This window comes from Geotrypetes seraphini, chromosome 14 (genome assembly GCF_902459505.1).
Source record: "Geotrypetes seraphini chromosome 14, aGeoSer1.1, whole genome shotgun sequence".
NCBI lineage: Eukaryota > Metazoa > Chordata > Amphibia > Gymnophiona > Dermophiidae > Geotrypetes > Geotrypetes seraphini.
This window is the reverse complement of record NC_047097.1, coordinates 66,552,363-66,566,545: the sequence shown is the minus strand read 5'-3', so window position 1 is coordinate 66,566,545 and position 14,183 is coordinate 66,552,363. Positions and strand designations below refer to the sequence as shown.

The window sequence follows — 14,183 nt, the reverse complement described above, 5'->3', positions numbered from 1 at the left end:
GGAAACCGTGAAATTTCAAATCTTAAATCAAGTACAATCAAGATACATAACAATTTAACTTACAAATATACCTGACATCTTATATTTGACCCTTATAACATAATATAATACTTCCCACCTTATTCCTTTATATAAAAAAGATTTGTTTCAATTATAATCAAACATACCCACCCCCCTCCCACCCTTAATGTCTTAAACTTTTTAAAATAACTTTTAAGGTTTTTAGTTTACATGATTATTGACCACCCGTGTGGAATCAGCTTTTTAATTTTTTTTTTTTTTTTTTACATATATATGAAAGCTACTAAGCCTCCAAGTTTCAGGAGCGTAGTCCTGGATTTCTGCCAACTTCATCCTGCAGCACTGATTTCAGTGGATAATGTCAGGAGCTACAAATATTACACTGCTTTGGGATGCAACTTTTAAAGCTAGAGCTGGACAAAAAATGAGTGAGAGAGAATATAGTTAAGAATTACATTCAAGTTCACGTCTCCCTCCGTATTTCATATGTTATTCGCTGTTTTCTATTAAAAACCATCGTGAATATGGTGAAACCATGAATAACACGGTTGGGAGACCTGGCCTGTTCCTGAAAGAGAGGCAACACACGGTGAAGAAAAGCGCTGGGAATTGGCGATTTTCTCTGCAAACGCTCGGAATCTGCGATTTCTCTATGCAAGCTGATGTAATTTGGGGGGGGGGGGTGGAGGAGCCAGCAAGAAAGCTAAAAACCGCAAATATGGAGGGAGAGAAGTGTACCACACATTGGGGCTAGTCTGAGTTTTTGTACACACAGCAGGGGTCGGTGCTGGGACCGCTCCTGTTCAATATATTTATCAACGACCTGGAGGCGGGAACAAAATGTGAGGTTATTAAATTTGCGGATGACACTAAACTATACAGCAGGGTCAAAACCATGGAGGACTGCGAAGACCTGCAAAAAGATCTGACAACGCTGGAAGAGTGGGCTGAAAAGTGGCAAATGAGCTTCAACATAGGAAAATGCAAGGTCATGCATGTAGGGAAAAAGAACCCGATGTTCACTTACAAAATGGGGGGGATCGCCGCTAGGGGTGAGTAACCTTGAAAGAGACCTGGGAGTGATGGTAGACACATCATTGAAAGCGTCAGCACAGTGCGCCACAGCCTCAAGGAAGGCGAACAGAATGTTGGGCACCATTAAGAAGGGTATCACAACCAGGACGAAGGAAGTAATCCTGCCACTGTATCGTGCAATGGTGCGCCCGCACCTGGAGTACTGTGTCCAGTACTGGTCGCCGTACCTCAAGAAGGACATGGCGGTACTTGAGAGAGTCCAGAGAAGAGCAACTAAACTAATAAAGGGTATGGAAGACCTCTCATATACTGACAGACTGAAGAAGTTGGGGCTTTTCTCCCTGGAAAAGCGGAGACTTAGAGGAGACATGATAGAAACCTTCAAGATCATGAAGGGCATAGAAAGAGTGGACATGGACAGATTTTTCAAATTACGGGGAACCACAAGCACAAGGGGGCACTCGGAGAAACTGAAAGGGGAAAGGTTTAGAACAAACGCCAGGAAGTTCTTTTTCACTCAGAGGGTGGTGGATACATGGAACGCGCTACCGGAGGATGTGATAAGCAGAAGCACACTACAGGGCTTCAAAGAGGGTCTGGACAGGTACCTGGAGGGCAAAGGGATTGAGGGGTACAGATAGGAGTAGAGGTAGGTAATAGGGATAGAATTAGAGGATCAGAGGCAGTTAAAAAATTAGTCATGGACACTGTTCAGGCAATTAGGCCTGATGGGCCACCGCGGGAGCGGACCGCTGGACAGGATGGACCTCTGGTCTGACACAGCGGAGGCAACTTCTTATGTTCTTATGTATAACAATTTGAGAGAGACCCACATAAGATCAATGGTTCTAACGGTTCTGTTAAAAATTTTCATTCATGCCAGGAGGGGGGGACAAGGCTATAAATGTAATCTTGAAATTCACCAAGACAGACTCTGGACCACTTCACCATGCAACAATTGCCAGTACTTGCCATTAATAAGTAACTCATTTGCTGAATAGATAATAAAAGCAAATAGCATTTGTTAACTCAAGGTTTCCCCTAGATTCCATGGAGCTCACATAATTGCATGAGCTGATTTTTTTCAACAACTATTTATTCAAGCTGATCTTCGCAAAACGCAAATTCGATCAAGTTTCCTCACTTCCGTCCAAACTCCATTGGCTCCCAATAATTTCCAGGGTACATTTCAAATGCGCCTGCCTGGCTTTTAAGATCCTGCCTCCACTAATCCCGCTTTCTTGGAACTCCTCGAGCCCCGACGCCGCCAGGCCCACCCCAAAAAAACTTAAACTATCCTTCCCCTCGCTAAAAGGTATCCTCTATGCGGGGAAAATTGGACAAATCTCTCATTTTCAGAATCGCAGAGCTCTGGAATATTCTTACCGCCCCGCTGCGGATTCTGGGCTTCTTCCAGTTATTCCGCAAGCACCTGAAAACTAAGCTCTTCACAAAATTGTAATGTTCTCTCCCCCCCCCCTGGACTCAACATCCAACCCCTCTATGCTACTCCTTCCTTTATTAAACTCTTGTAAACCATGCCGAGCTCTATAATTATGGAGAGGACGCGGTATATAAACTTAAGGTTGTGGATTGGGTGCTTTCCTTAAATTTGTTAATGCGAACACTCTCCTGCTGGATCAGTTCCAGGTTTTGTGTGTGTTGGCAGGCATGGATGACATTTCATTGGTGCTATTGTCAATGACCCCCATGCCTTCGTGTCTTCTGTCAGGTTGATGCCTAAGAGGGACCAGTATACAGTTGATATATTACAAGCATTACCGCTACTTTAGGTATTCTTTTCACCAAGTTATCTGACATTTTGTCTGTTTCCATGGAGTCAGAAGTCGCGTAGAGTTCCATCCACAATAAACACAATAGAGATGTTTTCCACACTTCCAACATTTTTGAGATGCTTCTGTATGTAGCCTTGGCTTTTCAGCTCACATAAGCTTGGTAACACACAAACTTCCCCTCTCACTTTTTTAGCAGTCTTTTTTTTTTCCTTTTGAAATAAATATATCCTGGTACGTTTACCTTTTATTATTGATTTAATCCTGAACCATGATTTAGTTGCCGTAGCTGAGTCGGTGTTCTTGTCCATCCTGGTAGTTTCAAGTTTAGCAGTTTTGTTGAACAGAGACATGAATTTCCATGGTGTGCATTTACTTTTCAAAACATTACTACATCCAGCAGTAGGACAAGAATTTCGAGAAACAACATGAAAAACAATATATCGGAAACAAGAAATATAAAAATAACATCATTGACCCACAAAATAAAAAAGAAAAACACAAATTCTTAGTCATATCTAGACAAAAGGAAGATAAAATTCCAGAGGTTACTATATAGACCCAAAATATAATGGGACCAAAACCACCATGATAAACAGGACAAAGCACAAAATTTGGGTTTTCACTGAAAACACATGGAGGGCTTAATTAGAACAAATGTCTAAGTCCGTTTTAGGCCTAGGGCGCTAGTCACCCAAAGTCTGTAGCATCCAAAGTCCATTCTTGAAAAATACGTCCAAAATTATTTTTTTCGAAAACCGTCTACTTCGACCAGCTGTATGATCATCCAGACTGCTAGTACGTCTATCTTTATATTACATTCTCGTCATAAAAATCGTCAAAGACCCAAACGCCCAGAACAAAACCTTTTGGACATGGCAATGGCCAGCAAAGTGATGGACTGGCCACCCAGACATGGCAACAGTAGTGGAGCACCTTACAGGGCAATGCTGTGAACTTCATAAAAAGGGTGCCACATAAACATCTCACCACAACTCCCTTGCAGGTTATGGTGAGCCTTCTAAAATACCCCTAAAACCCACTAAACCCACCTGTCTACAACCCCAATAATACTTATGACTGTAGGTGCCATCTATATGGCAGTACAGTAGGGTTTGGATTTTTTTTTGGGTGGACTCACATTTTCCACCATGAATGTGGTGATTAGAGTGGCTTATGGGCCTGGGTCTTTCTCTCTATGGTTCACTAGCCTACCCTCCAGACTACTTAAGCCACCTCTGTGCAGCTTTATTAGGCTTTCCTATGCCAGGTGTTGATGTTCGGGAGGCAGATATGTACAGTTTTATTCCAACTTTTATGGCCGGGGAGGGGAGTGTCTGTACTTTGTGTCTGCAGTGGTTATCTGGTCACTTTTATATACCTTCTGGGTACTTAGACCTGTTTTTAGATCGCCTAAGTCACAACGTATAAGTTCCATCCAGGCAGCCTCGTAAAACTTTCGATTATCCCTGCAGTATGACTTAAGTCTAGGATGGCCCATATACCACCCTAACCACTCCTTCAAGAATGCCCCTTTCAGCTCTGGGCGCACAGCGGGATTCAGAGGCCTAAAAAGTCTCTGGATACGTCTGAAAAGCCGTTTCGATTATCTGCACTTGGACGACCTGTCTCTTAGGTTGCTCAAGTGCCGATTTGGGCGGGTTTTTAACGTATTTCTGTTTCGATTAAGCCCCATGGTCAATTTCAGCCAAAACTGAAACCATGGCCATAGCCTATAGGCTGAAACAAACCAGGCAGAAAACGGATTTGGGCCTGTTTCTGCAGTATAACTGCAATTGCAGTTTGGTTGGCCTCCTGGGTCTAATAGAAAATTAATCTTTGAATTCTTTAGAAGAGTTGTCAAATTGGCACTAGCCAAAGGATACAAAACATCAAGGTTCCCATCCTGGTCACTCTTCTGGTATGTATTTATTTATTTATTGGTGGTTTTTTCCTTTTGTTGTTTTGACATAAAGGAAATAACAATATTCTCTGGCTTTGGAAGACATAGCGTCTCCTTTAAAGCATTTCCTAACCAAAAAATAATTGGAACCGCAGGCAGTGGTCTTACACACTGATTACGTTTTCATATACCACTATAGTTTGGATGCCCCCCTCCCCCCCAAATTCATTTGTGCTTTTTTGAGGCAGCTTTGTTTGGTCCATTTTTAAATTTAATTATCTCCGATAATAGCTTTGTTTATTTACTTGTGTTTTTTGATAATAAATGTGACCTGTATCCTCTGATTGCCTTTGTTTTTCTTTTTTTTTTGTCTCTTGATCATAATGCATAATGACACGGTGACAAAATTCATCACCATTCCCGTCCCCGCGGATAACCGTGGGAAATAATCCCATGTTATTTTCTAGTGTCTATTTCAACCTCAGTCCTTCTACACCAGCATTCTTCAAAGCAAAGCTTGTGGGTCAGTGGCTTTGCCCATTCATACTGATTCTTATGTGAGCCAAGTTTAGGATAATGAAGCCATTGTGACATCACTGATGAGGTTGGCTCTTAGGCACTGGTGGAATGAGGCATTATGACATCACAATCTCAGCTCTGGAGTGTTGCTATTCAACCGCAGTCCTTCTACATCAGCATTCTTCAGTGCAAGGTTTGAGGGTCAGTGGCTTTGCCCATTCATTCTCTGATTCTTATGTGAGCCAAGGATAATGAAGCCATTGTGACATCACTGATGTGATTGGCTCTTTGGCACTGATGGAATGAGGCATTATGACATCACAATCTCAGCTCTGAAATGTTGCTGCTCAATCTCAGCATTCTTTAAAGCAAAGCTTGCGGGTCAGTGGTTGTGGCCATTCATACTCTGATTCTTATGGGAGCCAAGGATAATGAAGCCATTGTGACATCACTGATGTGATTGGCTCTTAGGCACTGGTGGAATGAGGCATTATGACATCACAATCTCAGCTCTGAAATGTTGCTGCTCAATCTCAGCATTCTTTAAAGCAAAGCTTGCGGGTCAGTGGTTGTGGCCATTCATACTCTGATTCTTCCATCTCTCCTTAAAGAATGACATGAAGATGGTTTCCCGTGGTTATCCGCGGGGACGGGAACGGTGATGAATTTTGTCACCGTGTCATTCTTGCATATTCCAAATAGGACTGAGTATTTCTTAGTGCTGAGCCTGTCTAGTTCTGCTGTGTAAATAAACAGTGCTAATAATGTATTGTTTGTTTGTTGTAGACAACTCTGATATTTGATGTGACATACAGCACATGCGTAGTAGAGGAGGAGCTGTAAGAGTCTTAAAAAGCCTCTTGCACTTAAGGTAAGATTTCAAAAATTATTGCTATGGTAAATGCTAAACTGTATCACTGTGTCGGACTATAGTGTGCGTTTATACACAGGCAGTAGTGTTAGACAATATTTTCTCGCAAGTAACCAGGATTGTTCGCCACAGGGACCTATGGAAAGTTGTATTGCCAATTAATAATGACAATAAAACTTTATTTTTCTATACCGCCATAGTCAAAAGACTTCTAGGCGGTTCACATTGAAAGAAGGCTGGACAATCAGCGAATTACAGAGTGCTTGAAGAGATAAATTACATAATAGATTGGAGATACATGGGGAGAGAATACATAATAGAATTGGAGGTACAAGGGGAGAGATGGGGAGAGATTGGAGATACATGGTGAGGGAATACATGAGAGATTGGGGTTACCTGAGAAACACGTCAGGGATCGCACCCAGGGCTGGAAAATACCAGCTCTGGGTTGACCTGATGTCTAAAATGTGGTGCTTGGCACTGTATCGGATTTATGAGAAGTCATCTTTGTGGAGCAGGAGCAAGATTAGTCCCTCTAGAAAAAAAAGCTGGTGTGAGAGAGAAAAAGAGTCGGAAAATGGAGAAAGGAGAAAATAAAACAAATCAAAAACTTGCCAAACAAGACAACTACACCCACCTGACTGACTCTCGGCTCCATCCCTCACCGCCTCTTTACCACACTGAACTCCTTCCTCAAGGTGTTCCTCCCCCCAATTCTTCTGCTGCTCTCCCCCCAGACTATGGCTGAGCAATTTTATGACAGGATTCACAAAATTAACTTGGAGTTCTCAACCGAGCCTCCTCACCCAGCCTGCTCTACTAATCCCCCTCGGCCCTCGCCGCCTTATCTTCCTTTCATGAAACCACTGAGGAGGAAACTGCCCATTTTCTTTCCTCCTCCAAACTCACGACCTGCTCCTTTGATCCTATTCCTACCCATCTACTCACCACTCTCTCTCCTACTGTTTCCTATATCTGCCATATCCTCAACCTATTGCTTTCCACCGCAACTGTGCCTGATGCCGGCATTACACCACTTCTCAAAAAACCCTTGCTGGACCCTACTTGCCCTTCCAACTATCGCCCCCACCTCCCTTCTCCCCTTCTTATTCAAGCTACTTGAACATTCTATTCACCACCATTGTCTTGACTTTCACTCATCTCTAGCTATCATTGACCCACTTCATTTGGGCTGTCGTCCTCTTCATTCTACACAAACTCCCATTATGAAAATTTCCGAAGACCTGGTCTTGGCCAAATCTAAAGGCCTTTACTCTGTTCTCATCTTCCTTGACCAATCTGCAGCTTTTGACACTAGTAAATCACCACCTACTCATCGATATGCTGTCTTTCAGGGCTCTGTCATCTCATGGTTTTCTTCCTTTATCTTTCCCATCACACCTTTGCACATTCTCTGGTGGATCCTCCCCCAATGCCATTCCACTGTCAGTCAGTGAACCTTGGGACCACTTCTTTTTTCCTTCTACACTTCTTTCCTTGGTGCTCTAATCTCCTCCCATGGCTTTTAGTATCACCTCTATGCCAATGACTTGCAGGTCTCTCTCTCTACACCTGAAATCTCAACAGACATTCAGGCCCGTGTCTCAGCCTGCCTTTTTGACATTGCTACCTGGATGTCTCTCCGCCATCTAAAATTAAAAATGGCCAAGACTGTGCTCCTTATCGTTCCTCCTAAACATGCCTCTCCTCATCCCCCATTCTCTCAATGCCCTCATCTTCTCTGTCTCATCGGCTCGCAACCTTGGGGTAATCTTTTACTGAGCTCCTTCTCTTCACAAATTGAACAGACTGCTAAACCCTGTTGTATCTTTCTCTACAACATCGCTAAAATCCGACCCTTCCTTTCTGAGTACATTGCTAAGATCCTCATCCATAACCTCATCATCTCTCGCCTAGACTACTGCAACCTGCTTTTCACTGGCTTCTGGATTCAGAACCTTGTTTCCCATACTTCGAGCATTAGAATATACTACTTTCCAGACATTGCCCCTTTTTTTCATGTGTGTAAAAGTATTTAATGATTTACTTGGGAGCTTTGATTACCCTGCCCTAACAATTCTAGTTTAAAGCCTTCTTCAGTAGGTTAGCCAGTCTGCTGCTTCCCTTCTTGGATAGATGTACATCATCTCTCCTTAGCAGTCCTTGGAAAATCATCCCATGAAGCCAAAACACTCTTGACACTATCCATTCAGCCACAAATTCATCTCTAGGATGTGAGCTTCTCTGCCTTGGCCTTTACCCTCGACATGGAGGATCAACGAGAGCACCACCTGCGCACCTGACTGTTTCACCGTCTCTCCCAGAGCCATGAAGTCACTTCTGATACATTCAGAGGGGTACCTAGCATATCATTAATTCCAACATGGATGAGCAGTATTGGATAATAGTCATTAGGCACTTTTTCAGTTGTATTCAAGGGCTACTTCTCTAAACTGGGGGAACTGACTTCGTGATAGCTAGTAGTGTCTTCTACAAAAGTACTGTACAAGTGAAGTCATCCTTAACTTGAGTGGATATTTTAACCCCCCCCCCCCACTAGTACTGGAAAAAGTGATTCATCAAGAAAAGTATTGAAAGCTATGCTTGCCTCTTCCTAAACCTATTTAAGCAAATGTTATCTCAAAAGAGGGGGGATTATGACAAGAGGATGAGATCAGCTGTTATAATTAGAGCAGCTGATTTATCCTTTTGCTTTATCCTTTCAGAGTTTACTGGGAAGAGAGTTCTATTTATTTCAGGCCCAACCTGCGCTCTGTGGAGTGGTGAATGGAGGTCGGACTCTTGACACATTTTCACAGTGAGGGCAAACATTTCCCTTGAGAGACAGAGCACCTGTTTTCTGTGTTATGAAAGGGATATGAAGGAGGGGGGAATGGCTGGATTTAAGTTTGTGTTGTTTTGTTTCTTCTCTGCTTTTCCGTGGCCTGTTTAGGAAGCGCTTAATGGACACAGTCCTCCCTATTGTTTAAAAAATTTAAATTCGTCACCTATGGCCTTTTAAGTTGCAATGCAGACAAACATTTATGGTTTTCTCAAGTGATATTTGCACTTTGTAGCCGAGAGCATTCTTCCCATGCTGTCTTGGATGACGCAATGACTATTTTGTGTCAAAGAAAATTTTGAATTAAGCTTCCAGCTCATCTCTCAACTGTTGCATACTGGAAAGCTGACTTTTCAGCTACTGATTTGCATAGTCCGCTTTGGAATATTAAAACTGCTTTGGTTGGAAATGTCAAACACCATATATACTGTTTTAATTTCTGAATGTATTGTGAGCAAGTGGAAGGACAAATGTGATGATTGTTGAACCTTTCAAGGTGATTTTGTCATTTCTGTAAGGTCTTTTATGTGGTTTTCAAGGCCAGGCACTGAGGTAAATAGTTTAAAGGAATTGGTAGCTCCTAAAAAATTGACTCGATGTATAGAATGCAAAAAGTGTCCATGGTTTGACAGAATACAACTTCAACATCACTCTCTAGCTGTGGAATCTGCTCTAAAATGCAAAAAAAATAAAAATAAAGCCATAACATTCTTTTTTTGGTAAACACATTTTTCAGTTATTCATGTTCAACAATAATAATAATAACAACTTTATTTTTGTATACCGCAATACCACAAACAGTTCAGAGCGGTTTACAATGCAAGAGACTGTACATATACAGCGAAGATACAATGCCAGGGAATGTATTATGCAGTTGAGAGCAGTTTACAATGTAGGGGACTGTACATATTCAGCATAGGTGTTTATACAGCGAAGATACAATGCAGATTTACAATGCAAGAGACTGTACATATACAGCGGAGATATTTATACAGTGAAAATACAGTGCGAGAGACTTGTAGAGCACGATACGATGCAAGAGACTATATAATGTGGTTAAGTGGATTACTATGCAAAGATAGTTACATATATAGCGAGGATACAGAGTGGTGAATGGCCAGAGAGTGCAACCAGTATCAGTTACGGGAGGGTGCCTGGGGGAGGGGTAAGTAGGAAGGATGGAAGTGTTGGATTGAGGGGGAGGAAAGGGGGGGGGGGAGATCGGGGGAAGGAGAGGTGGTAGGGTTTGGTTAATTGGAGGGAGGGGGTTCGAGAAATAGAATTCTGGACTATCAGTTCTATTGTTTCATTTATTTTAAATCCTTGCTTAAGCAACTTTCAGATTATGAGGAATTCCTCCCCTCAAGACAAACTTAAAGCATTCCAACAGTTATCCAAGAACTTGTTCACTAGGAGAAAGTTCCTCGCTAGAGGCATATTTGATGCATTCGGTGTTTCTTCTTGCTATGCGCCGTTTCTTTGTTCAGAGTCTCTGATCTGGAAACTTCAGTCTAGGAGTGCCTTTCAGATATTCCTTGTAAGGGCGATGAACTGTTTGGAGACGAGATTGTGTTCATGCCATGCTTTTTTAAAAATTCCAGTGGCAGAATAAAAAAAAAAAAAAAAGTGTTGGATGAACACAATGGATTTCTATTTAGAAAATGAATAGCATAAATTAAACTAAGGTTGATACTGGGCAGACTTGCATGGGAGGGGGGGGGGCCTTCAACAGAAACTCCAGTAATTTGGAAGTGAGGAGTGTGCTGGGCAGACTTTTACAGTCTTTATACCGCAAATGACAATATGATTTCAATAGGTTGGAGTGAGCTTTGATGGCATCTCCCATAGCTGGAACCTAAAGAGAGTCCTGGATGGGTCTCCTACAGTCTATGTCCCAGAAACATCAAAGGAAAACAAAAAGACAATTTAACTGTGAATGTATAATGCATTTGGCTATTGGGCAGACTAGATGGATCATTCAGGTCAATTTCTGCTGTCATCTATGTTGCTATGTTAATATAAGTGGCTGATAAAAGAACACACATATACCATGACCACATTGTCTAAGCTAAACTATACTAAATGTTAAGCTTATATACCGCATCTTCTCTATAAATATAGAGCGCGACATGGTTTACAAAGATTAAAAGGGACTTACAGTCAGTTGTACACTAAGCCTCAAACCTCTCAGTCATCTTCTAGAAGATACTCTGCTCCACCTAGATGTTCATATTAGTATAAACATGAAAGATCATCATAGTTGGCCATCCTCATCGTCCTCTAGGCGTGCTGGTCAGTGTTACTGTGCAAAACAATGACACAAGTCTCAACCTCCATTCTCCGTGCAAACAGCAGCCATCTTTTTGTCTCTTTTCTGAAGAGCGTTGCCAATGTTCCTCCAATTCTACCACCCACTCTCCCTATCAGAAGTAGATTGATGTATATTCACCAACATTGGACTCTTATCACAACAGATTAGTAGGTGCTTCAAGTTGTTCCTCGGGATAATGTCTTACGCCCGATCATAAAGTCTCCAAACCAGAGTTCCTTTTCAGCTCCTTCCAGAAGGCCCTTCTTCACCAGGAGTGCTCTACCCTTCTCCAGCTAAACACAATAGAACCTGTTCCTCTGCAGGAAGGAAGTTGGGGGCTTTACTCCAAGTATTTCCTGATACCACAGAAGTCCGGAGGCCGTCAACCCATTCTAGACCTCCAAAGCCTAAACATAACATAACAAAACAATTTATTTCTATATTGATGCGGAGTACAAAAGAATAAAATTGAACAAAACCAGTTAATTACATTTAGATCAATTACAGTAACAACATAATCTACAAATACTTAAAGTTTTTTTTTTAAATTCATATAAGTTATAGACCCAAAGTCAGAATCCTAGAGTAAACTTTTGTTAACCGGTTCGAGTCCCTCCGGGGAATGACCCGGTATATAAGACCCTAGATTAGATTAGATTAGCAGCTTGGTACGATAGGTGCAAAGAATGCCCTTGCATAATAAAAACAAAATGATTCATCAGGTACTTGGTAATAAGTCTTGCAACACTTTATAAATTAAGCACCCAGATTTAAATGACTCTACCCTCTACTGGAATCTTAACCAATAAGAAATATATAACAGTAATAAAAGCAAGTGGCTGCATTCTTAGTTGTTACATAGCTCAAAATATGATAATTGATATAAAAGTAAATTCTATAGTGGCTTCCAGTACCCTCCAGGGTCCTCTTTAAATGTGCCTGCTTAGCCTTCAAGATCCTACACGGCATCCTTCCTCCCATTATTCCACTCTTTTGGAATTCCTCAAACCCTAATTCCACTAGATCCTCCCAAAAATTAAAACTTATCATTCCCCTCTACAAAGGTATATCCCTTGCAGGAAAACTAGGAACACCCCTCCCCTTTAGAACCACAGAACTCTGGAACAACCTTACATCCCCGCTCAGAAATTCAAGCTCCCTCCAACTTTTCCGCAAACACCTGAAAACTTGGCTCTTTTCAAAAATGTAACACCTCCCCCTCTCTGGCACCCTGGCCCCTCTATACCCTCTTAGTTCCTATCCCATAACCCTTCATTGGAGTTCCTTTCTATCCTAACTCTGTAAACCGTGCTGAGCTCTACGCTTGCGGAGCTGGCGCGGTATACAAACCTAAGGTTTAGTTTAGTTTATGAAGTAAGTTCACAAATGTTTTATAAAAGGGTAGCATTGTCTAAATCGGTGTCCAGTTCACATGGTTTATACCCTCATACCATGCTATAGGCGTGGTCAAGTACATTGAGTATTTGAGTACTTCTTACTGTGAAGCTACATGTTTAATCTTCTCGCTTTTTTCTGTTTCAGTGTTCTGGGTCATGAAACTTAATCCGCAGAAAGCCCCATTATATGTAAGTACAAATTTTTAATATTAAAGTAAGGATGAATTTTCAGTCGCCAAATATATAAAATAATTCTTGATTTACCAGCTGTTAATTTTAACTTTGTACTATTTTAATTTTCAAATGATGAAATAACTGCATTGTTATTGCATTTTATTTGAAGGCAGGGACAGAAGGTGTATTTGGCATGCCCATAAGTGTTTGGGGAGCTGGGCTGGACTTCTGGATATGGCTGTCGGTGCAGCAGAAACATTAAAAATAGAAATTCTGAGATTTCTAAGTAGGATGAGATTAGGTTGACTTACATTCAACAGATGGTGAAAGAGATGCTTTTATTGCATTAATTTTATGACGAAAACAATCCTTAGGTTTTAAGATTTCTAAATATCCACCAGCTTTACTAGCTTGGGGCAGGAGATTTTTGGAGCAGTTCATTCCATTCCTAATAACATTTTGCTGTACTCGTACAATCAATCATTCTTTCGAGGTTGGATTATTGTAATTCGGTCTGTCTAAATCTAACCAAGAAAAGTCTTCAAAGACTTCAACCGATCCAGAATACTGCGGTTAGGTTGATCTTTCCAAAAAGCAAATATGATCGTGTTTTCCCGCTTTTGTTAAAACTTCACTGGCTCCCAGTAATCTCTAGGGTTTACTTTAAAAGTGCCTGCCTAACATTTAAGATCTTGCATGGCACTCTTCTCCCCTTTAATTCCTCTATCCTAGAACTCTGCGAGACCTGATATTACCAGATCTATCCAAAAGCTTAAATTAATCTTTCCCCTCGTTAAAAGGCGTTATCTATATTGGAAAATTAGGGAAATCTCTTTACTTTAAAATTACTGAGCTTTGGAACAACTTTCCTGTCCGGCTGCGTAATTTGGGCTCTTTCCAATTATTTCGAAAACATTTGAAAAACGTGGCTATTTTCAAAAATGTAAATTCTGCTGTTCTCTCTATAACCACTAAGTCTTATTATATTTTCCTTTCTTAAACTCATGTAAACCGTGTCGAGCTCTATCCTTATGGAGAAGATGCGGTATATAAGCTTAAGGTTTAGTTTACAGCTGTTTATGAATCACAAATAAAGCCTTCCATTTCAATCTGGTTTTTTGTACAACCTTCCCAAAGATTGTCACCTATGTTTTTACATCATCGGGTAAGGTAATTGGATTGTCTTTCAGATATGGGTGTAGAAGAGAACCTAAACTCCGTAGAGGATGAACCAGGAAAAAAAAAGTGTCTATTAAATGTTCCAAATGTTCTTGATGTCAGCAATGATGGATGAATCTGTTGCATTAACAGTAAGAT

At 41.2% G+C, this 14,183-nt stretch overlaps 1 protein-coding gene across 6 annotated transcripts in view; it reads left to right on the top strand.

Annotated features, from left to right (window-relative positions):
- The window catches only part of AKAP13 (A-kinase anchoring protein 13), a 281,375-nt gene that overhangs the window by 19,596 nt on the left and 247,596 nt on the right, over nt 1-14,183 (top strand). For all 6 annotated transcript variants that reach the window (XM_033919577.1, XM_033919575.1, XM_033919574.1 and 3 more), the window contains exons 2-3: nt 6,058-6,142; nt 12,838-12,881. In XM_033919577.1, coding sequence (XP_033775468.1) covers nt 12,849-12,881 — 33 coding nt within the window. In that variant the 5' untranslated portion in view covers nt 6,058-6,142; nt 12,838-12,848. The remainder of the gene's footprint in view (nt 1-6,057; nt 6,143-12,837; nt 12,882-14,183) is intronic.